Raw genomic sequence first — 21693 nt, forward strand, 5'->3', positions numbered from 1 at the left:
ATTCGGTATAAATTATTGAAATAGATTGGCTTTTATAATTTGTTTTCCATGCTGAGCAAAAGATGGATAGAAATTGAAACACAATATGACGCGTGATGAATATTCATAACGGAACGTTTGTCAAAGTCGTTAGACATCTTCTTCAATCTAATTATCCCAACGAAAAATCAATATTTTTTCCTCAAAATTGACAATTTCATTTCTTCTGGTCACTTTCTTCTATTTCGTGTGATCAATTCAAAAAACAACAACAACAAAATATATAATTATGTGTAAATTCACCAGGGTGGTCAAAATTAATCGTTTAATAATACTGATTATAATTCGAGTTAAATGTCCGTGAACTTCTCCACCCTACTTGAGATTGAATCCATTCAGCTTTTTTACCATTGCATTATTCTGTATAGTTGAAGCGACGAAGCGGGCTAATTGTACAAAGGGAACATTCCGTAGAAGTGGATCAGCTCGAAGGGCAAAATGATGATTTTCAGCTTATCCGCAGACTAATGAATACCGCTCTGTGCAAACAGTGACGTCGAACCGAGGCTAATGGCCAGCCACCTGTCCGGTCGGTTCTCGGCATGCGTTGCTATTGTCAAGCATTGTCGAGTGATCTTGGCCGGTGGACACCTCGGCATTGTCCGCGGGATAATCAACACCGGGCCGGTCGTTTTACATACGTAAGAATGCAACGCCACCGTCTGCCATCACCAACTGTCCGAAGAAAATGGTCGATTGTTGGCAGAGGGTTTGCGAACCCTCGACCTCGACTAATCATTGTCTTCGTGCGCAGATGGATGCCGGTCATCATCGTCCGCACATTCCCTAGCCAACGCCCTGCCGCATAAAACACAAAAAGCGGTTTCTTTGTTATGAGAAAATGCAAATAAAAAATACAAGAAAAATGAAACTCTTCCTTTGTACAACACCTTCTCAAACATCTGCCAAAAAATAACAATACTACTACTCGTTTATCAATACTTTATTATATATATATGTATATTTTTATGTTATCTTCATTCTCAAACGTACATTCAACAAGCAAGTGAATTGTAATTGAAATGATAATTTCAAAATTAAACAATTATTTATTCAGTTTTTTAAATTAAATCAAAATTAAAATATCGAGCATGTAAAAACTGTTGAACATTACATATTTTCTAATACATCTTGTTGCACTTTTACATCACCAACGACAAAAATATATAAGCAATTGTTTGTTGTAAGCGAGAAATTGCACTACATATTAAAATTTTAATTTTTACATAAATCAATCAACTACTTCAAAAACAAAAAATGAAAGCCTATTACATTACGGATTACACATGTGTAACATTCATTTAAAAAGTACCATTTTCATTGTTTTTGTAGTTATGTACAGTACGCACATTTCGATAGAGATCAGCATCTGTATAAAAATTAAATTAAATATTTAAAATTATATTAAAATTTTTTTAATTATTTTTTTTAAGTTTATTTTAAAATAGTTTAGTTATTTTTAGTTTATGAAAAAGTTTGTTAAAGCTGTTCAAATAATGAAAAATGATTTGCTTTTATCTTGCATTTTTGTGCTACAAATATTATAATTAAGCTTTGAAATGAAGAATATTTATTTTTTTAATATTTAATTTTATTATTTTGCCAAATATGCTGCTTTATTTGTGAAACATACTCTTACATTTATTTAATACTGTAGTTATTGTTTCGATAGTGAAGGATTTGTTTGTGTTGTGCTTTTGTTGTTTTGTTTTTCTTTCACTATGGTCAGCTTACCTAGTTTACCGGTTTCGCTCGCCTTGTCTCCTCGAGTTTACAGAATTTTGGGCTGCAATTCTGGATCAATGACTCTGCAGGGTACTAATACATATTTGGTTGGTACAGGAAGAAAGTAAGTGATCCAAGAAACGGTGAATTTTTTGGTAAAGATTGTTTACTTCAAGGTTTCCTGTAACTCCTTAGCTCTTTTTTTATTTAAAATTATTTTAAGTAACAAATGATGCCATTTTATTTATATTTTTAGATATTTTACTATTTTATTGTATTTGTTATATATTGTAGTATTGTATTGTATTGTAATATGTTAACTTTATAGTTTGTTATATTTGGATTTTATATATTTATTTTTTTGTAAAAATTCAATTTTTAGGCGTCTTTTAATTGATACTGGAGAAGCAAATAATTTCGCATATTTGCAGTACTTAAGCCAAGCACTTGCTGAGACAGGGGCTTGTATTTGTGGCGTTTTATGCACTCATTGGCATGCGGATCATATTGGTGGTGTGATGAATGTTGCTCGCCAATATTCTGTTACGAATTTGATGAAATTCAGACGTGATAATCCAGAAGAAAATATCAAATACGAACAACTTGGATTTGAATTTGTTCGAGAAGGTCAACTGATAACAGTCGAAGGTGCAACTTTGAAGTATGTATTTATGTCATGTCACAATAGTTATGTATTCATTTTTCACTCTTTTGTTATTTAGAGTTATTCATACGCCTGGACACGCAGATGACCACATGTCATTGCAATTGTTAGAGGAGAATGCCGTCTTTACTGGCGACTGTATTCTAGGAGATGGCAGTACGACAGTTTTCGAAGATTTGGATTCTTATATGAAGTCATTGAAAAAATTGCAATCACTTGCTCCGGATCTAATCTATCCTGGACATGGCTCACCCATCTATGATGCTGTAAAACGAATCCAACGGTACATTGACCATAGACAACGAAGGGAAAATCAGATATTCAATGTGCTCAGCCAGTCAAAACTACCACTAACTCCTATGGACATAGTGCAGAAGATATACAATGTTTGGCTATAAATTGAACTACAGTTGTAAACTGAATCTGAAAGAAATGTATATTTAGGAAACGCCTGCCATGCTACACAGAGCTGCTTCTATTAATGTTTTGCAGCATTTGGAAAAGTTGCAGAAATTGGGCAAAACAAGTAAGCGATCAAATTCTTACTCAATTCGGTTTGTTTCTTTTGTTTTATTTTCAGAAAAAAAGGATGGAAAATGGAAAGCGTGTGTTTAATTGTAAGAAATGTAGCACAATGTTTTGTTTTAATAGGCAAATTAGAAAAAATGATTTTTATCATATTAGGCTTACTAAGAATTTTGCCATAGCTATTACTGCCCGTAGTTAATTTTTAGGAATGCACATTTTGATATCAGGAACTGTAGAAGCTCTTTGCACTTTTCAAATTTATTGTTATCTGTTTTACAAAGCCCTTTGTTTATGCGAAAGTAAAATTTTACTCATTTTGTTGTTATCATATTTTCAGTTTTTTAATGGTATTGTATCCATTTGTTGCGTTGGATTTGCTTTCCTTGTTTGTGTGATAGTTTCATAATACTTAGCAATTAGCAAGCGTTATTTGGTGATGTCGATTCTGCATCCACAGTACACATACAAGAAAAATACGAATGAACGTCAGGTTATTACTGACAGACAACCGAAAAGTAACTATGTAGGTCAACTTAATGGAAGGTCAGTTATAATTAATGGGAATGATGCGACAATTGCGCATTTATGGAATTGTGTATGCAAGAGTAGTTTGCAAGTTTAAATTGTTTGCATTGAAATTGTTTAGGGATGTTTCGGTCGTCCAGTGTTTGTGTATGTTGAACTGTTATTTCTCAGGCGTGTAAACAGTTTTATTTGAAGGGCTGGAAATTCAAACGAACCATCGTCATTGGTTGCTGTTCTTTTTCTCGAAGAGGTCGACTGTGAATGGCTGAACGAGAATTCTTTTATTCATATTCATATTTATTTACCGTTTAGGCTCTTTATTTGGTTATTGTCTCTGGCTGCTTGAGCATTGCAAATGGCGACCAGGCAAAATTTAATTATTTGCTATTATTTACTGAAATTACTTTCGATCGTCAGTTAATTTTTTCCATTTATTATTTGCAGCTGATGACATCTAGTGAATTTTTTTCTTATTGCATTGCATCTGCCGCAGATTTTGTTTTTCGATTTGCAGTTTATCTGCATTTTCGTCGCCGAGGTTGGATTGTTAAACCAGGATTGAACTATGGTGTTGATTACGGTAAGAAGTTTGTTGTTATAGATTTTGTTTTATGAATTGACACTTCTCAATAGTTTAATTAGGGCTTTTGAAATTGTTGCATTTCTTTTATCAACTTTTACATACATAATTTCAGTTGTGTATCCGGATGCTCCGAACAATGTGCACAGTCAGTTTATGGTGATAATTGTACCCCATTGGAATGGCTTCCACGAATTGCCGATGACGTGGCGAGACGCTGTCTCAGCTTCTCGAATCTCTTCCGCAGTTTCGAAAGTTTGTTTCCAGTTTTCTTCTGCATTATCAGTATTTGCATATTGTATGCACCGATTTTAGAATGTACTTCTTTGTGGTGTGAAAAATCTTAATGGTGATTTTCAAAAGTTGACTTTGGCTGATCTGGAACAATGTCCTGTTCAAGTAATTTCTCATGTGTGATGCTAATGTAATTTCACAAGTGTAACTTTGTAGATTGTATGCTTGAAGCAGTGGTTCGCTCGTCGACCATTTTCCGACAAGAAAGAACGCAAGGTGTCACCAACATTGTCTGATTGAAAAATAAAATTTATATTAAATTTACATATTGGCTGATTTGTTTTGTTTTGAATTGCAACTGTCAAATGCAGTAGCGGATATATTTTTGTCAATGTTTGAAATTGTTTGTTTGTTTATTTGTTTGTTAAGATTAAATTTGCAGATCCGGTCAAAATTAAAGATGCCATGCAGATGTTTGAGATGGGCTTTTCGTATAGTGAACTGGGAACCGTCTGGGGCCGACTGGGCGCACATGTTGCGCTGCTTGCAGTTGGACGATCTGCCACGCATCCGTCGTCAAATTTTCCGAGAGGACATCAGAGCGGCAGTGGCCGGCGGACTGATGATGCGCAAGGCTATTTCCGTTTGCACAGGTTTAGCATGGGACGAGATAAAGTTGATTCGTTCAAGCACCGGCAAACCGATGCTTGACGAAAGCATCAAATTGGACTATCAGTTCAGCTTCAATCTTTCCCATCACGGGGATTACGTCATCTTGGCCACTTCTTCCAGCTCTGTATGCGGTGCTGATGTGATGAAAATTGAATATCCAAGTATTGACCAATTTTTTGTTCTTAATTTTTCTTTGCCTTCTTAATATATATATATTTATTTATTTATTTTTACTAGGATTGCAAATGAATTTGGCAGAATACTTTAAAATGATGTCACCTCAGTTTGCCGACGAAGAATATGCCGCTTTGAATCAACAACGTACCGACTCTGAGAAGTTGGAACTATTTTATCGTTATTGGGTGAGTTGCTTTTTGAATGTGAAAATTAAAATAACAAATTACTATACCACAATACAATGCCTGTAGTGTCTGAAGGAGAGCTACTTGAAAGCTATTGGATTTGGTATTCGTTGTGATTTGTCGCAATTGCATTTCACCTTTTCTTCTTTGGTTCTGCCAGTTGGTCAATTTGAAATCAGCACCAAATTAGTGTTCGACGAAACACCGCACAATGAATTCACCTTCGAAGAGTGTCACTTGGATCCCCGCCATGCGGCTTGTGTTTGTTACAAGGTAAAGAGACGACCGCTTATTATTATTGTTGTGCTTTTCAAAAAAAATGATATAATTTTTTAGGATGACTCATTGGAAGCAGAATGTGAACAGCACCGTGGAAAATGTATACCATTTCAGTTGGTAACGATGGACTTTGTGTTGCAGGATGCCGTTACACTGAATGACGAAGAAGCGATCCCCGTACCTGGATTGTGCAAAACAGTTCCGATTGGTGCTCTTGACTTTTCTTACTACTTGGTCAGTCGATGATTATTTTAGCTTTTCCGTGTGAATAATTGTTTTCCTTAAGTTGATTGTTTTTTTTCTAAGCAGTAATTTTCTCAGCATTGAATTCAAATAAAATATGGTCATTACTTTCATGGTTTATCTCAATTTTTAATCTTTGAAAAAGTTTCTTTATCTAATTTTAAATTATCGTCAACCCCAAGCAACTGCTAAAGTCATGCTTTACAACGACGGTCAGATGAGTTTGTTTTAAAAAGAATTTAATTTTAAAAATAAATTATAAATCAATGACTTAAATTTATTTACTTAATTATTTGATAATTTCTTAAACATTTAAACTAAAATGAAGCAAATAAGAGCAAAATTTTATTGGCATACTGTAACTTTTACCTGATTGTAAATTTTACGACTACCGTATTGTTCCAACTATACTTCTCAATTGAATTGTTAGTTTCTTGATTTTTACGTTTTCTATTTCATTCAAAATGGTTCGTATGGATGTTTTGGCCGATGCTTTACGCTCGATTAGCAATGCAGAAAAACGTGGAAAACGGCAGGTTTTAATAAGACCTTCGTCAAAAGTGATTATTCGCTTTTTGACTGTCATGATGCAGCATGGTTTGTTTTTATGTTTAACTTTTATTTTATTTCTATGTGCAGTGTTAAATTAAAAGTATGCTTTTTTGAGTATTTTAGAGATTAGTTATGCTTCTACTGATGATCAAAGTGTCATAATTTTCATTTAATCACTATACCATATTTTCTATTGTTACCGAGTTTCGTACACCTTTTCTGACGTAGGTATTTATTTGTGATAAACTTTGTGATTTATTTATGTTGTTATGATAAAAGCTGACTTTGTGACAGACAATATTTTTATAAATGGTAATTTATATTGCAATTGGTAATTTGATTACGTTAAATAGGTTCTGAAGTTTCTAATGTGAAAAAGTTTAACATTTTGGAACATGACTATAAATGACATTTTGAACATTCACAAATTGTCTCGTTGAATTTATGTCAATACTACTTTCATGCAATAGTTTTTACTTTTAGGATATATAAACGAATTTGAAATTGTAGATGACCACAGATCTGGAAAAATTGTGGTCAATTTAACTGGAAGAATAAACAAAGTGCGTTTATACAATGTTTTAATGTCATCGTCTTGTTTAAGACTGTTTTTCTTTTTGTTTCATAGTGTGGAGTGATTAGTCCTCGTTTTGATGTGGGGATAAGAGATATTGAAAAGTGGACAGAAAAGTTGTTGCCATCTCGTCAATTTGGGTAAAATGTAAAATTCATTTGAATGTAATTTTGATCATGAATAGCTTTGCAGATATGTTGTGTTGACTACGTCCGGAGGCATTATGGACCATGAAGAAGCTCGCAGGAAGCATCTTGGTGGAAAAATATTAGGATATTTTTTTTGATAAATATGTACTGCAGTGAGAGAAGTAAAGCTTGATCGAACGTTGTGAATGTGACCCATTTTGAAATAGCTTACAGCGAATGGAGTATTTTGTTTGTTAGACATTTAATTTCACTATCACTCCTTTTGTTATAAATAAGTCATGTTAAGCTTATTTTAACACACAGTTTCACCTTTTCTACACACGGCGGGTGTACACTAGATAGCAGTGCGATTTAATTTGCAATTTCGATGACTTTTTGTTTTTCAAGTTTTCACATGTCAGCATCGTCAACATCTTTTCTTGTACAATAACAAGCTAAACCGATGAGGATGATAGCAAAAAATGTAGTCGTTGAAAGCAAAACCCAAGTAGCCATTTGATAGCTTTCCAACTCTTTTGCCAGCGATGCAATGTACCGCAAATTTCCCACATCGACCCCGTCCAAAGAACGGGCGTAGACGTTCCAAAATTGATGACCTCGCCAGTGAAAGCTTATCTTCATGCTAGGATGATCCGTGATGCTCATGTAGTTCAACGTGCTGCTGTTGAAACGTTGCCATTTCGGCAAATCACTATCATCCGGAGTAGGATTGCTAAATAATAATAATTGTGTATGATTTTTGATCACAGAATTTAATTTTTAAAGTTTTCAATTATTCCTACCCTTCTCTGGCGAAATTGCACAGCATTTCGGCAAATATTTCCGTAACACGGCGATCAATTTGCCAATTTTTATAAGTGTAATGTGTAGCAAAGTCAACATCCAAGTCAAATAAAAATATCAAATCAGTACCATGGAACACGCCTGTAAAATAACACTAATAATTCAAAAGAATGATAAATCAGTAGGTTACAGTAATAAAGATTAAAAAAGCTGTTAAACATTTAACAAACACCCCTTCGGGATATTAAAGTTTGATCATTTTTGTCATTATTTATTGTTAATTTGATTTTTCAAGTTTGGATAGTGATGAATTCAAAAAAACCTGATTTTGAAAGTATATAAATAAATTAATTGAAATAAACCTTTCCACTCGTCGTCATCGTTGAACAAACTATCGCTAATGTGGTCCAGTGAGTAAAGGTACACAGGAACGTTGTTCTGCTCGTATAGTTGTGCCAATCTAGTTGCAGGAGCGTGATACCAAAAGTCGGAATGCATCTAAATGTTTATTTTTATTATTATGAATATAATGATAATGAGAAAATCTGTAATTGAAAAACAAACTTCCATAATTGACTCGGATAGAGTATTCTTCGATGCATTAGGAGCCATAGGTCGGTAAATATATTCATGATAACAACCTTCAGTTATCAGTCGATGATTATTAAACTGATAATAGTTCATCGTCAAATTATCAACTAAAGCTTCCGCTCGACGTTCACTAATCAACGTTAGATTTCTGTCGGGACGATTTTTCAAAATACCTATTCAAAAATATCATCGACTATTTTGTTTGTTTTAAAGTTTTGTAAAATCTCTATTTACGGAATTGTAAAGCACTCTCATGACGAGTTGTACCAAGAAGAATTGGTACTCGTCGTGCGCCTTTTTTGGACAGCATCTTTTCCGGATATTCGGGAATGAGATGACCATAGCCATCCACCACAGGAACCCATTCTTCGTAGTTATCCCAGGCGAATCTCTTTTGAAGCGAATTAAAAAAATTTTACTACTAAACAAAGAATCATCTGCGCTTACTGGACGAGTTATGTCGAAAATTTCATTCTTATGTCGAACTTTGATGCAGTCCAGAAGTTGGCTGGAATTGAACGCCCGGCATCCGAGATGTTCTTGCAATAGCCAAGTTGCGTTGACGGCCGACGTGCGAATCACGCCTGGACTGAGTGCTGAACCGCTGAGCAATATAGCCCTGTGGAGAAGTCCTGAAAATGGATTCAAATCTATCAAAGCACACACACACACACAGTGTTCACAAAGTGGGACCTTCGCTGTATGGTGAAAGAGCCAAAAGTGAAGCTGAAGCGGCGCCAGAACCCTGGCCCATCACGGTAACTCTGCTGGGATCACCGCCAAAGAAGGCAATATTTCGCTGTATCCACCGGAGAGCTTCGATTTGATCCCACAGGCCGTTGTTACCTGGCAGTATGTCATCACCGCTTGAAACGAACCCTGCAAATTTGCATTTCACTGGGTAATTAAGTGGAAACTTCAGTTTCGAAAAATAATCTCAACCCGCTTGTCTTCTGAAACAATTTCTAATCACTGTGTTGTTACTCAGCAGTATTTAATTGAAAGCAACAATCTGATTAACGGCTTAGTGTTTAATCGATACTGTTTGCACATTGAATCTTTGCAAAAGTTGTTGCAAGCGAACAAATTGGTAGCGTGCAAAAATACATCCATTATCAATGGAAAATAGTTTGAAATTTATTATTTCAAATAATATTTATATTATAATGGAAATTTTTCATTTAATCAAAAAGCGAACACATCTCATCGCTTACCAATTGGTCCAAGCCGGTAGCTGATGGAGACGAACACTATTTGTCGACTGACAAAATTGCGCAAAATTGCATCCTGTTTATAATCAGCGGGCGAACCAGTTTGAAAATCACCTCCATGAATCCAAACGATCACCGGCAAACTTTCGTTATAATACTACGCAACAAAGAATTTGTTGAGAGCAATTTTATGCAAATTTTTAAAACTGTATGAACTAAACAATAAAACAAAATCAATTGAACTAATGTGTACAGTAAACAAAAATAACAACCCAAAAAATGAAGGTTCAAATTTTGAGATTTTTGAATTTTTTTTTTGAAAATGACATATTAATGATTGTTGCTGAATCAAAATATCAAAGAAGAAATATATTTCCTGAATTTGTGTGATCATCTAACTGAAAAATAAAGTATAAAAAAAGCCATACAGTTGTGTAATGTTATTTTGGTCAAATTTGAATATTTTTCAGGTCAATAATTGGATGCTGTTGACTTGTGACGGAACACTCACTTGCGGTGGTGCAAATACATTCAAATACAGGCAGTCTTCGGATCGTCTAATTTGAGCTAATTCTACCAGTCGGCTTCCTTTGTATTGCTCGTAGTTTTGCAAACAGCATGGTCCATAATGAGTAGCGTTCATCACTCCACGCCAACTTGCCGGCTGAATTGGTGGCTTGAACAAACAAGTAAAATAATACATTATTATTTATTACTTTGTTTACAAATAATCTGTTGATTTTCATTATTATAACGTTTCATTCGAATGTAATATTCATTTCTTGTTTGGGAGGAAAAAGATGTCCAGAAGAATAGTTTTAATTTATGACCATTTACATGCAGTGTGAAGTTGAGGAATTTATTGATTAACTTAAACCAGTTCAAGTTCAAATTTGGCAATGGAATCCTTTGAAACTTTGCAGAACAGCAGTTGCTTTGCATTACAAAGAAAAATTTAAATGACCGAAATCGACTTACTTGAAAACGCTGAGCACCGACAGGAGGTGCAGCGTACGGTATACCTTTGAAAACGGTAAAATACTGAGCATCGAGAGTTATAAATTCACCTCGTATGCTTCCACTGCTGATTGTCAGTTCAATTGGATGGTTGTCCCTGGTGGTGGCTAAACTGAGACGGATGAGAAACAAGCACAACAATGAACATCTTTCTCTACTGGCAAAAAATGCACTGTTTTCAATTTTTGAACCCATCTCTTCATTTGTTTGTTTGTTTATTCATTCATATTTATCTGGACGATCAGAATGATTGTTTTTCTCAACATGCATCAGGATTGAAATTAAAAAGAATGAAGAATCAATGTTGGCCAAGTGAACAGCGTGGCCGCTGATGTGGTCTTGGTTCAACAGAGCTGATTGACTCTTGCCCAGTGATGTGCATGCTTTTCAAAGCGTCTCCTGGCGGAATCGATGGTTTCGCGTTATTCGTAATTAACCGACGGTTCTGGTCAAGTGTTTCGATTGACCATCCTTTGGGACAGCTTCGAACAGCGTTCACTTCAAACTAATTCCACTGTTGTTTCCGTTCACACGGTCTCCAATGTGCACTTTTAACGCCGACTAAATTAAATGAACAATTTCAAATTTACACGACGAACTTGAAAACATTCGATATTATCATTAAATCAACTGTTTTTTTTTCTCAATTGAATATATCAAAATTTTATTTCTGATATTGCAAAATTTCTTATTTTATTTCAGCTAATGTTATGATCAATCATGCATGGCATGCCATATTTCCATTCATGCATGGCGTGCCATATTTCCATATTTGCTTTATCACTAAATAAAATATATGAAAATATGAATATATTTTTAATTTTTTATTATACGCAATTAAATACATTTTTAATTTTTACTTTGTATTTTTATCGTTGTCCAAAAAAATTTTTTAGAACTGCTTTCAAAAAATAATTCTTAATTATCATTAATGGTAAATTCTTCTGTATTTGAAGGTACTGTTATGTGCATTTGGTCGTACAATGGCAATTAGTGCAAATTTGAATTTTTGCGAATGTTGATGAAATAATTAAAATATATTTTTTTTTTCTTGATTTACTTTTATTTGTTGGGTCATAAGCCATCGCCAAATCTTCCGGTGAGAAAGTTTTATTTATTTGCAGCACATTTGTGCAATTTTCGTTTGCTTGAACTTTACGCACAGAATGAAAGGAAAACCTGGTAGCTGTTTATTTATTTTATACTGAAATAAATTCATATTTTAAATTATTGTTGCTATTTGCATGTGCGTATTCAACTGTGCGTAAATTTCATTCCTGTAGCTATGAGTAATCGTAGTAATCGTATTATTGGTATTTTGACAATGATTATTTTTAGTACGAAAAATGGACGACGAATTTGAATCATTTGAAATTAATGAAAACGATTTGGATTCAGCATTTAATCCGTTCAAACGAAGGTATATTTCGAAAAATCAGCAAATTTATGGCGTTTGGGCCGATCTATCGGATAGCGATCGAGATGAGGATGATTATGATCGTCCTTCGACCTCAAGGAAACGTAAAGATTACATGAAAGAAGTGAAATTTGTCTCTGGTGGAGTGAAAAAGGGAGAAAAAATATCGAAAGAGGAAAAAGATGATGCATTCGATTTGTCAATTTCTCCGGATGACAGTGATAATGATGGACGAACTGAGATAACGTCTGTGAAAAGTGGTGGTGGTAGCTCTGCTGCTGCTTTTACTCATCGTTATTATAATGCTTCGAAAAAGTTTAACAATCAAATGATTGCTGGCTTGCGTGATACTGGACCCACTGGACAGCGTTTCGGCGACTGGGAAAGGCACACGAAAGGTATTGGCTGGAAATTGTTGAAAAAGATGGGCTACGAGCCCGGAAAAGGTCTTGGCAAACAAAGTCAAGGTATTGCCGAACCAGTGAAAGCTGTAGTCAGACCGGGTCGTGGTGCCATTGGAGCCTACGGACGCGAAGGTAACAAATTATTGGAATCTGAAGATGTGAAAGTGGAAAAGGAAGTTTTGGACTTTGGAAATTATAAAAAGAAGCAGCAGTTTAAGAGAACCGTCACATCGGAGAGGAAATCACACGACAAAGCTACACGTATCGTCTACAGGACTTGGGACGAGGTGGTTCAAGAAGGTGGAACGTTGAAGCGCCACTGGGGGTCATCGGGCAGCGCGTCGACCAAAATTATCGACATGACCGGCACCGAGCAGAAGGTTTACGACAGTTATGAACTGTACGCGACGAAGAAGCAAAGCGATGCGTACCGTTCGGACAGGACCAATTTCGATCTTCCTGAATTGTTGCACAACGTGGATTTGATAATTCACACGGCCGAAGAGTCGATCTTGCGGACCGACAGACAGATGAAGACGATCACTGATCAGAACCAATCTTTGGAACACGAGTGCAATATGTTGCAGAACTGTTTGAACAGTGACGCACAAGAGATGCAGCGTTTGGAGAAGTTGGACTCTGCTTTGGATGCATTCGGCTTGTTGGTTGACGCTGGCGAGGTGTCGACCCAAGATTGCATGCGCTTGTTCAAGAAGTTGCAGTCCGAATTTCCCGACGAGTACAAGTTGTACGATTTGAACCGTTTGGCCATTGACGTCGTCCTTCCCATTGTCAAGGAAGAATTTGTCGACTGGGAACCGTTGCAGCACGCCGATCACGGTCTGCAGAGGATGCTCGAATGGCGCACAATTTTGGAAAAGCAACGGGAATTCAACGGAAGCGCGAAATTTGAAAATTTCGACGTCTACCACCAGCTGGTTTGGCTTGCCTGGCTGCCTCCTGTACGTCGGGCCGTGCAAATTTGGAACGTCAGAATGCCGAATCCGATGCTGTCTTTGCTCACGGTCTGGCAAGAGGTGATTCCAGGCTGGATTTTGGAAAATTTGATCGAACAATTCATCGTGCCGAAAATTGAAACCGAAGTCGAAGAATGGAACCCGCTGAGCGACGTGCAGCCGGTGCATTCGTGGTTCCACCCTTGGTTGGGCTTCCTCGGCGACCGACTGCAACCGTTGTACTCGAGCATTCGTGCCAAGCTCGGTCGTGCGCTGACCCACTGGAACCCGAGCGACCGTTCTGCCAAATGGATGCTCATGCCGTGGAAAGGTGTGTTCACACCGTCCAGCATGAGCGGCTTTCTTGCCAGGCACGTCGTGCCCAAATTGGAGCTCTGCTTGGTGAATTTCGTCGTCGATCCGTCCAATCAGTGTTTGCAACCGTGGGCGGACGTGATGGACTGGCTGGACATGATCGATCCAGGCGTCATTGGCGATCTGTTGTTGCGTCATTTTTTTCCCAAATGGTTGCATGTTTTGCAAACTTGGCTTCTCTGTCCTCAGCCGAATTATGAAGAAATACAACACTGGTACAGCAATTGGAAGTCGCTGTTCTCGGAACAGCTCATCAGTTTGGACGGTGTAAGACGGCAGTTCAATTGTGCTTTGGAAATTATGAATCGCGCCTTGTCCGGTCAGCTCACCGCCGATACTGTACCACAGTTGAGATTGCATTCAGCTCCATTTAATCCTAACTTAATCACCGCCGCCGCCGCCCCACCGTCCACTATGTATTTGCCGGTCAACATGAAAGATATTCTTGAACAAAAAGCTGCCGAGATGAGTTTGTTCTTTTTACCTTTGAACAATCGTTATCGTGAAGGCAAGCCGATTTATCGCTTCGGCACGCAGACCATTTACATTGATCGGAATGTGATTTTTTCACAAGAAAGCAACGGCGATTGGCGACCCATTTCACTCGGAGAGCTTCTAACCAGTGCTTTTCAGTAATTGGTAATTTCGCATTTATCCATTGTTGCATCATTAATTTCAATTTCCTCTCTATAACTGTTCGCTTGTTTTTGTTTATTTACAGCATGTTTGAATTAAAAATGAACTCGATCAACTGGGGATAAATGATCATTTGCTGTATTTTATTTCTTACAATGAAATTTTACTTTCTTCTTCCTCCAAAATCTATCAACAAGTTAGTGGAAATTATTTGTTATTTTTGTGTTAATTTTTTTGCTTTTATTTTCAGTAAATAAAATGTAATATTTGGAAATATTTGTAAATTTTAAAAATCACTGTGATTTTCAATTCTACTATTAATTTCAATTCATGCTCTTCTCCATGTTGGCAATCATTACAAAGCTACAGTAAACAATTGTACTTGCAAATCTCATTGGTTTTATACAGCATCCATACGCGTAAGTTTGCATTGAAAAAGAGGAGGTATGATAATTAGTTGTGAGATTAAATTTTCAATATTGATTTCAGTGTTTAACAATTTTACTTTCTAGTTCAACTGATTGACGTTGTGTTTTGATTTAGTTGAAGATGAAACCGATAATTAAAGTAAAAGATATTCGTGGAAAGCGTAAAGAAGAGTTGGTTAAACAGTTGGATGATCTGCGTCAAGAGTTGTCTTCGTTGCGCGTCGCCAAAGTGACCGGTGGGGGTCCGTCAAAATTGTTCAAAATGTATCATTACTGTATTAATATCGCCCACTGTTTGATGTTGTTAATCGCTGTTTGTTGCATAGGCGACGCGTGCGCAAATCCATCGCACGAGTTCTCACTGTAATCAGCCAAACTCAGAAGGAGCAGCTTAGGAAATTTTATCAGGTAGGTCGTTTTCAAATTGTCCACTTTGCAATTAATGGAATTTTAAAGAAGAATATTTTTTGTAGAAGAAAAAATACAAGCCACTCGATTTACGTCCGAAGAAAACGCGCGCTATGCGCCGGGCGTTGACAAAGCATGAACTAGGTTTGAAGAAACGGAAACGGCTTCGACGTGAAACTGCTTGGCCGAAGCGAGTATTTGCAGTCAAAGTGTGACAGTTTGTCTGAAAGATTGAATAATAAACGGAAAAGATTGTGTTCACCTAGAATCACGGAACCACTTTTCTAATATATATCTTTTTATTTATCATAGTTAACTAGCGAAGAATTAAAAAACATAGCTAGGTAAGTATAAATTATCTTTTGAAGCGCATTTTTGGTAATCGTATTTTCGCTCTTGGTTTCTTCATGCGCATCTTCTTCGCTTTCCGTTTACGACCACCCTTTCCTCGTGCTTTCCACAAAAGTCCCTTCTTCTTTTTCTTGCTTTTAGACTTTTTACTCTTCTTCGATTTCTTCTTCTTCTTCTTGGAAGATTTCTTCTTTTTCTTTTTTGATTTCTTCTTTTTCTTTTTTGATTTCTTCTTTTTCTTTTTTGATTTTTTCTTTTTCTTTTTCGATTTCTTCTTTTTCTTTTTCGATTTCTTCTTTTTCTTCTTTTTCGATTTCTTTTTCTTCTTTTTCTTGGATTTCTTTTTCTTCTTTTTACTTTTCTTTTTCTTTTTCTTTTTCTTCTTTTTGTCTTTCTTTTTGTCATCATCATCGTCGTCGTCGTCGTCATCGTCATCATCATCGGTAGCACCACCACTTCCACCATCACCACCACCACCACCACCACCATCACTACTACTGCTACTACTACTACTGCTACTACTAGTACCATCATCATCATCATCATCATCATCGTCGTCGTCGTCATCATCATCATCACTATCCTCACTATCATCATCACTGTCATCATCGTCATCACTGTCATCACTATCATCTTTGTCGTCACTTGTAGTTGAAGGTGGTTGAAGAGCAATACCCCATTCTTCGTTGTCCACTTCCTTGTTATCTTCACCCAAATAAATTGATGCTGGATATCCACACCCTGACAAAATCCAACCAGGTGCCACTCCCGGATGAGTAGGATCAGTGATCAAGTCTAATTGTAAGTAGTACCAGCTGCATATACTTGTAAACAAAAGGCGCCAAGATATGAAAATTATAATCTGAAAAGAAGTGGAAATTTGTAAACGAAAATTTAGATGTAATTAATTTTTTCTTGATTAACAAACAACAGTACTGCACTAAAAGCAATCGCTGCGAACACGTTCACTCCAAAACCCAGAAATCGTTTGTACTTGTCCATCAACTTCGAATAGCAGCCCTTTTCATGAAATCCTCCACTGAAGCGTTTGTAATCCAAATTTTGTCCAATGGCCATATTATAGCAGGATGATTCAGTTGTATTTCTTGCACAACACGACCAAGGGACGTAGCACGGTTCCTTGGGATTGCAACTGAACGTACCTTCACTAAAAGTATAAATTTTTTCCTTTTTAATTTCAAAGAAGAACAGATTTGAAATAATACAACAATAATCGAATGAAAAAGTCACTGACGAAACATTCAGCACTCTTCTGGTTGAGGTATGAAGAAGATACTTCGGCTGAAGCCAGTCTGTCCAATCAAAAATTCCACAGCATTCATATTCATATTGCATGTTGTCCAAATATTGGCGCAACTGTTTGTTCTCATTCTTGCGCCAGGTATCGTAATTGATCATCGCGTTGCTGATACCCGAAGCTAACGCTACGGTCATTTCTTGTGTAGCGAAAACATTTCCCGCAATAACTGCTCCGGACAATAAAATAACCAGCAATGTAAACAGTGAACCCAAGGAACACGTGGTGCCAACCTTCAAAAAGTAAAGTTGAAGCGAAAAGTATTCATATTATATTATTTCTTCATACTCTTTTCTCATTCCACCTTCCTCGAACAGAGCCATTGTTACTTGAACAAAACATTATAATCAAACTGTATCCAAAAACTGCACATGCCGATATGAAGTTGTATTTGATAGCTTTTCTAGAAGCAAAACTGTGGCTGTCGTCCGATTCAAGGATATGGGCAATTGTAGAAGAAAATTTTCTTCCCATAATATAGGCGGTCGACGCATAACCGAACGAAAGTATCATTACAAGTGCACAGCTAGCTGTGACTGATTTGGCAAGAAACTGCCTCCCAGTTTCAGTTAAATAGCATACTCCCACTACCATCGTTGACGAAAGTCAGTCGCCATGCATCGTATCCAATGTTGAAATGAAGCAACAGTTCGTCAACGCACATTAAATGCAATTACAACTTTGAAATTTCTAAAATCACTTTACAACACAGGCGCCTACAGGAAAATTTATTTTAAACTAAGCGCGCCAATATTTTTAAACAAGTAAAACAAAACACAATGCTTCACCATCGTTATCAGATTTATTCATCAAATTTCAGAAATAAATTCGAATTTTTTTCATCTGTGATTTATTTTGACTTTTTCGCCTTTATTTTTCGCAAATAGAATTCCAACTCTTTTCCCTCCAAAACGTAACCGTCCGCACGCCCAACTTGGCCAGGTCGAGATGTAATGCAAGCTAAAATTGAATGAAATATGCATTATTAAAAAATTTGTTGTTTCTTTTTTCACCTACCTAGCAATCTTCCACTCTGAAATTGTTCTTCAAGTGCTGGCTCCACTTTGGCAGTAATGCGTCTTTTAGCTAACTTTTTTTCCGCTGCTTTGCTACGAGTAGCGTTGAAAATCGCTTCCTCTTGTTCAGTCTATACTTATGATAACAATTAATTAACATACACAATACTGACCATTGAAATAAGTAGTATGTTGAACAGAAATGACAAAAAAACTCACCAATTTTGCTCCTTTCTTTCTGCCTATTGGCAATGCATAATGATTTTCATACCACTGCCTAAACGGTGTTGCGTCAATGACAACAATTGCGCTTTTGACGAGGGTTTTCGTGCGGACGAGTTCGTTATTACTCGCGTTGTAAACTACATCTATTATGCGAGTTTTTCGAGTACAGCCTGAAACAAATTATTAATTACTGTATGCACACATACATATCTATGGTAAAACAAACACAACGCTACCTTCCGATCCCCAAGAGTAATTTCCTGTTTCGAGACGCAAAGCACGGTATTTTCTGTTTCCTCCTCGAACGCGTACAATGTGGATTCGCTTGGAACCAAGCTAATCGAATATCACAAAATTAGTTTTTCACCAATAAGATAAAATGTCAAACATCAAAAGATTATCAAATATTGAAAAACAAATGCTTAAAAAACTGTTCTAATCAATTCTTATACTTTTGTCATAGCTGGGGGACGACCTAATTCGTACTTTCGCTTCTTATGCAGTGGCTTTCGTTTACCACCAGTCTTCCTTCTTTTATGCCAATGATCACGAGAAATTCCTAATTACAAAAACAGTTTAATACAATACATATTTGAAAGTATACATATTCAACTTACCCATTCTGAAGTTTCAGGTTCGATGTAATCACTCTGAAATATTCAACTGTTGATAATTAATATAACAATAATAACTTTGTCATTTTTAAAATCTACTCCATCCTAATGCCAAAAACTTATCAATTATATAGCGATTTTAGCAATACAATGTTTCACCATGTCATTTAAAAATAATATTGTGAACGGATAATTTTAAATGAAATAATTATACAATTAACGGATAAAAATTTATTGCTCAATTACAAAAGAAAATGAAACTGAAAAACCAATCATTCTTAATGTTCCAACTACATGGCGTACTGTAGTTTAATTAAGTATTTGCAAGAAGTAATTTAATTTAAGCAATTTACAAGTAATTTACAAATGTAAAAATATTCTATATTATTAATTTTATTTTAAAATTGTATTTTAGACTTGTAAACTGAAAAATACAGTACAATAATAAGAAAGAATTGCTTTTATTATAAATTCTTTTTAACTGAACAACTAACGGCAAACTGAATGGAATTCTATTTATTTTCACTTTTACAGAACACAAATTTATGAATGTTTTGCAAATAGCTATCTTCTAAAAAAGAATGATCGTTGTGTGACACAGGTTCTCGAATTTTCACCATAGAAATTAGCACACGGCCATAGGTTTTAGTCAGTAATTGCAAACTGGTGGAAACTATCTTCAAGCAGGGATGCTTAGGAATTTGTGCTTCGTCAAATCTAAAATTATGAATAACGAATACAAGTTTTGCTAAAATTTGTGAACAACAAACTGATTTTTGCAAACAGGCAGCCAGTACACTAGATGTCCACCTTCAGTCAAACATGTAGCTGCAAAATTTAAAAGATCCAACACAAGGTCGTTCAGACAGTATTTTGCTTTCGATGGATAATGCACAGTTTCTGTGCTCCTATCTCTAAGAATTATTTTCAGATAAATTTATTCAATTCAAGAAAGTAACATTTTTCATACTTTAGTAACCAAAAATCAGGCAGTTGTTTCTGCTTAACTTTAGCACCCTTTTCACGAATTCCATATGGGGCTGAAAATTTAAATTTTGTTGAAAGTATTGATTAAATATACATTAAATATACGATCAGTCAAGATGCAGTCAAATCGTGCATGAGAAGTCCAAATGCTCGACTTGCTAGAATCAGCTACCAAAACATCCACGTATTTCGCTTCTAAACCATATTGCTTGAAATTTGCTCGAATGCATTCATCTGGATGGCGTGCACTAGCGGTACATCGGCTTGGTTTACCTACAATATTAAGTTATGCATAATATAAATACTACATTTATGAACTAAAAAGGAGGTTACTTTTCCCATGCAAAACATTATAGTCAATTTCAACACCAACACAATAACCACCAAAATGGGCAGCTGGTAAAAGAATACTTCCTAAAAGTTATACATGCTCACAATATTTCTTAAGCTTTTCAGTTTTTACCGGAACCAACATAAGGATCTAAAACTAAATCGCCCGATTGAACTTCACCGATGTTTGCCATTAAAAATGAAAGAACAGGATCCATTGAGGTATTACCAATAAAAATACGGTCTTTCAAATTGTATCGTGATACCACTTTATTCATGCCAAATTTTATCTATAAAATATACTTGAGCCTTAGAACAAAATAGATAAACAATTAACAGAAGAATCATTGAATACTTTAACTAGAGTCACTATTTAAATGCAAATTTTAAAACTTACCAAGCGCCCAAAAAAAATTTGCACTGGATTCTCAGGAGGAGGTAAGCCTGACAATTTTCCATAATCTTCGATAAGCATGAACTGATTATCAGGATTGGTTAAGTCAACTTTGCCTTGTATATTTAAAAATGAAAGTTCCTGAAAAGGGATAATGAGATAGTTTAGTTGTCTTCACTCGGCAGTTGAAAATCATACTTCCATTCTCTTTTGCTTATATTCACCGGAAACTTTTTTTCCGAAACTATCCACAATAAATTTAAATGACTGTTCTCTATCAAAATATGGCTAAAACTTTTGCATTTAAGCAAAATGCATTCCACCAATTACTTTTGCATACTTTAAGTAAATGAATTTTCGAGCTTAAGTCTTTGTACAATTCTGAATAAGTGCTCGCCTGAGACCACAAAATACAACCATAACGTAAAAGAATACTTCGTGATAATAATTTCAAAACGTCGTCCATAGAAATAGATTCAACAATGCAAAATGATGTCTGAAATCAGTGATGATAGCAAAACGAACTTTTCATGAAACAGAACAGCTTACAGATAAATTGTGTTTAATAACAGCATTTACTTTAAACATATTTAGTAAAGCAGTGATTTCCTGAAATAATATAGAATTTACGACGTTTTTACAAAATGATACAACGCTTACCGCTTCACGAAACTGCGTGTAATGATGAGCAAAGCAAAGCAAACAACGATCTATTACCTTCATTCTTAAATTAATAATATATGAATAAAAATATAAAATTCTAGTCAAAATTACCTTGTAAATCATGTTAAGCAAAAAAATTACCCTTATACCTTAGATGAATAATATTAACAAATGTTTAAATGATTGTGTTAATACTTTTAAAAAAATCTTATTTTTATATAATTACAATTTATAATATGATATTTCGATTAAATAATTTGTAATTTTCAAATTCTGGGACATTTCCATTTAATTTATCTTATTCATTTATACCAACTTGATTATACAAATCCATTCACGAAGTACAGTATATTTGATTCGTAAGGTAACTGGTAAATGCAGTACAATATCGGGTAAGGCATTTTTTATTTGTTTTCAAATAATTGTTTAAAATTATATGTATA

At 35.5% G+C, this 21693-nt stretch overlaps 7 protein-coding genes across 7 annotated transcripts; 4 read left to right on the top strand and 3 right to left on the bottom strand.

Moving 5' to 3' along the window:
* The first annotated feature begins 1760 nt into the window (after nucleotides 1-1760).
* Tsp_06176 (L-aminoadipate-semialdehyde dehydrogenase-phosphopantetheinyltransferase) lies at nucleotides 1761-5854 on the top strand. Its single transcript, XM_003380436.1, has 14 exons — nucleotides 1761-1888; nucleotides 2147-2425; nucleotides 2487-2814; nucleotides 2873-2982; nucleotides 3113-3150; nucleotides 3370-3572; nucleotides 3926-4061; nucleotides 4177-4316; nucleotides 4377-4460; nucleotides 4512-4571; nucleotides 4738-5128; nucleotides 5205-5329; nucleotides 5396-5602; nucleotides 5666-5854. Exons 1-14 carry the CDS (start codon nucleotides 1761-1763, stop codon nucleotides 5852-5854), a joined length of 2418 nt encoding a protein of 805 aa, XP_003380484.1.
* Nucleotides 5855-6315: 461 nt separating this feature from the next.
* Tsp_06175 (40S ribosomal protein S15Aa) lies at nucleotides 6316-7263 on the top strand. The gene is made up of 4 exons (XM_003380437.1): nucleotides 6316-6448; nucleotides 6914-6981; nucleotides 7032-7117; nucleotides 7170-7263. Exons 1-4 carry the CDS (start codon nucleotides 6316-6318, stop codon nucleotides 7261-7263), a joined length of 381 nt encoding a protein of 126 aa, XP_003380485.1.
* A 253-nt stretch (nucleotides 7264-7516) lies between these two features.
* Tsp_06174 (carboxylesterase family protein) lies at nucleotides 7517-10923 on the bottom strand. Its single transcript, XM_003380438.1, has 10 exons — nucleotides 10690-10923; nucleotides 10223-10387; nucleotides 9715-9868; nucleotides 9194-9379; nucleotides 8948-9132; nucleotides 8735-8891; nucleotides 8474-8673; nucleotides 8272-8407; nucleotides 7909-8050; nucleotides 7517-7838 (listed from the first exon to the last, which is right to left on the bottom strand). The coding sequence occupies exons 1-10, from the start codon at nucleotides 10921-10923 to the stop codon at nucleotides 7517-7519; spliced, it is 1881 nt and encodes a 626-aa protein (XP_003380486.1).
* Nucleotides 10924-12074: 1151 nt separating this feature from the next.
* On the top strand, nucleotides 12075-14516 carry Tsp_06173 (tuftelin-interacting protein 11). Its single transcript, XM_003380439.1, has one exon. The coding sequence runs from the start codon at nucleotides 12075-12077 to the stop codon at nucleotides 14514-14516; it is 2442 nt and encodes an 813-aa protein (XP_003380487.1).
* A 549-nt stretch (nucleotides 14517-15065) lies between these two features.
* Tsp_06172 (60S ribosomal protein L35) lies at nucleotides 15066-15567 on the top strand. Its single transcript, XM_003380440.1, has 3 exons — nucleotides 15066-15208; nucleotides 15271-15307; nucleotides 15418-15567. The coding sequence occupies exons 1-3, from the start codon at nucleotides 15066-15068 to the stop codon at nucleotides 15565-15567; spliced, it is 330 nt and encodes a 109-aa protein (XP_003380488.1).
* A 140-nt stretch (nucleotides 15568-15707) lies between these two features.
* Nucleotides 15708-17615, bottom strand: Tsp_06171 (conserved hypothetical protein). Its single transcript, XM_003380441.1, has 3 exons — nucleotides 17310-17615; nucleotides 16640-17254; nucleotides 15708-16565 (listed from the first exon to the last, which is right to left on the bottom strand). The coding sequence occupies exons 1-3, from the start codon at nucleotides 17613-17615 to the stop codon at nucleotides 15708-15710; spliced, it is 1779 nt and encodes a 592-aa protein (XP_003380489.1).
* Nucleotides 17616-17871: 256 nt separating this feature from the next.
* On the bottom strand, nucleotides 17872-21651 carry Tsp_06170 (tRNA guanosine-2'-O-methyltransferase TRM11-like protein). The gene is made up of 18 exons (XM_003380442.1): nucleotides 21596-21651; nucleotides 21218-21311; nucleotides 21167-21196; nucleotides 20928-21083; nucleotides 20786-20875; nucleotides 20591-20728; nucleotides 20327-20483; nucleotides 20197-20277; nucleotides 19969-20136; nucleotides 19847-19916; nucleotides 19647-19790; nucleotides 19494-19593; nucleotides 18876-18912; nucleotides 18715-18821; nucleotides 18499-18598; nucleotides 18257-18432; nucleotides 18039-18168; nucleotides 17872-17981 (listed from the first exon to the last, which is right to left on the bottom strand). Exons 1-18 carry the CDS (start codon nucleotides 21649-21651, stop codon nucleotides 17872-17874), a joined length of 1944 nt encoding a protein of 647 aa, XP_003380490.1.
* Between the last annotated feature and the right edge of the window lie 42 nt (nucleotides 21652-21693).

This window comes from Trichinella spiralis, assembly GCF_000181795.1.
Source record: "Trichinella spiralis strain ISS 195 chromosome Unknown Scfld2, whole genome shotgun sequence".
Taxonomy (NCBI): domain Eukaryota; kingdom Metazoa; phylum Nematoda; class Enoplea; order Trichinellida; family Trichinellidae; genus Trichinella; species Trichinella spiralis.

Coding starts and splice junctions, on each gene's coding strand:
- Tsp_06176 (XM_003380436.1), top strand. CDS start 1,761: ATGGTCAGCTTACCTAGTTTACCGGTTTCGCTCGCCTTGTCTCCTCGA. Junction 4,317..4,376: donor TCTCTTCCGCAGTTTCGAAA/GTTTGTTTCCAG, acceptor CACCGATTTTAG/AATGTACTTCTTTGTGGTGT. Junction 4,572..4,737: donor CCGACAAGAAAGAACGCAAG/GTGTCACCAACA, acceptor TTAAATTTGCAG/ATCCGGTCAAAATTAAAGAT.
- Tsp_06175 (XM_003380437.1), top strand. CDS start 6,316: ATGGTTCGTATGGATGTTTTGGCCGATGCTTTACGCTCGATTAGCAAT. Junction 6,982..7,031: donor ACAAAGTGCGTTTATACAAT/GTTTTAATGTCA, acceptor TTTGTTTCATAG/TGTGGAGTGATTAGTCCTCG. Junction 7,118..7,169: donor TTGCCATCTCGTCAATTTGG/GTAAAATGTAAA, acceptor ATAGCTTTGCAG/ATATGTTGTGTTGACTACGT.
- Tsp_06174 (XM_003380438.1), bottom strand. CDS start 10,923: ATGGGTTCAAAAATTGAAAACAGTGCATTTTTTGCCAGTAGAGAAAGA. Junction 8,892..8,947: donor TTTTCGACATAACTCGTCCA/GTAAGCGCAGAT, acceptor TCGCTTCAAAAG/AGATTCGCCTGGGATAACTA. Junction 7,839..7,908: donor TGCAATTTCGCCAGAGAAGG/GTAGGAATAATT, acceptor ATTATTATTTAG/CAATCCTACTCCGGATGATA.
- Tsp_06173 (XM_003380439.1), top strand. CDS start 12,075: ATGGACGACGAATTTGAATCATTTGAAATTAATGAAAACGATTTGGAT.
- Tsp_06172 (XM_003380440.1), top strand. CDS start 15,066: ATGAAACCGATAATTAAAGTAAAAGATATTCGTGGAAAGCGTAAAGAA. Junction 15,209..15,270: donor CCGTCAAAATTGTTCAAAAT/GTATCATTACTG, acceptor TTTGTTGCATAG/GCGACGCGTGCGCAAATCCA. Junction 15,308..15,417: donor CCATCGCACGAGTTCTCACT/GTAATCAGCCAA, acceptor TATTTTTTGTAG/AAGAAAAAATACAAGCCACT.
- Tsp_06171 (XM_003380441.1), bottom strand. CDS start 17,615: ATGGTAGTGGGAGTATGCTATTTAACTGAAACTGGGAGGCAGTTTCTT. Junction 17,255..17,309: donor GAAGGTGGAATGAGAAAAGA/GTATGAAGAAAT, acceptor TACTTTTTGAAG/GTTGGCACCACGTGTTCCTT. Junction 16,566..16,639: donor CAGCGATTGCTTTTAGTGCA/GTACTGTTGTTT, acceptor ACTTCTTTTCAG/ATTATAATTTTCATATCTTG.
- Tsp_06170 (XM_003380442.1), bottom strand. CDS start 21,651: ATGCCTTACCCGATATTGTACTGCATTTACCAGTTACCTTACGAATCA. Junction 21,084..21,166: donor CTTTACTAAATATGTTTAAA/GTAAATGCTGTT, acceptor CACTGATTTCAG/ACATCATTTTGCATTGTTGA. Junction 19,594..19,646: donor CTGCCTGTTTGCAAAAATCA/GTTTGTTGTTCA, acceptor TCATAATTTTAG/ATTTGACGAAGCACAAATTC.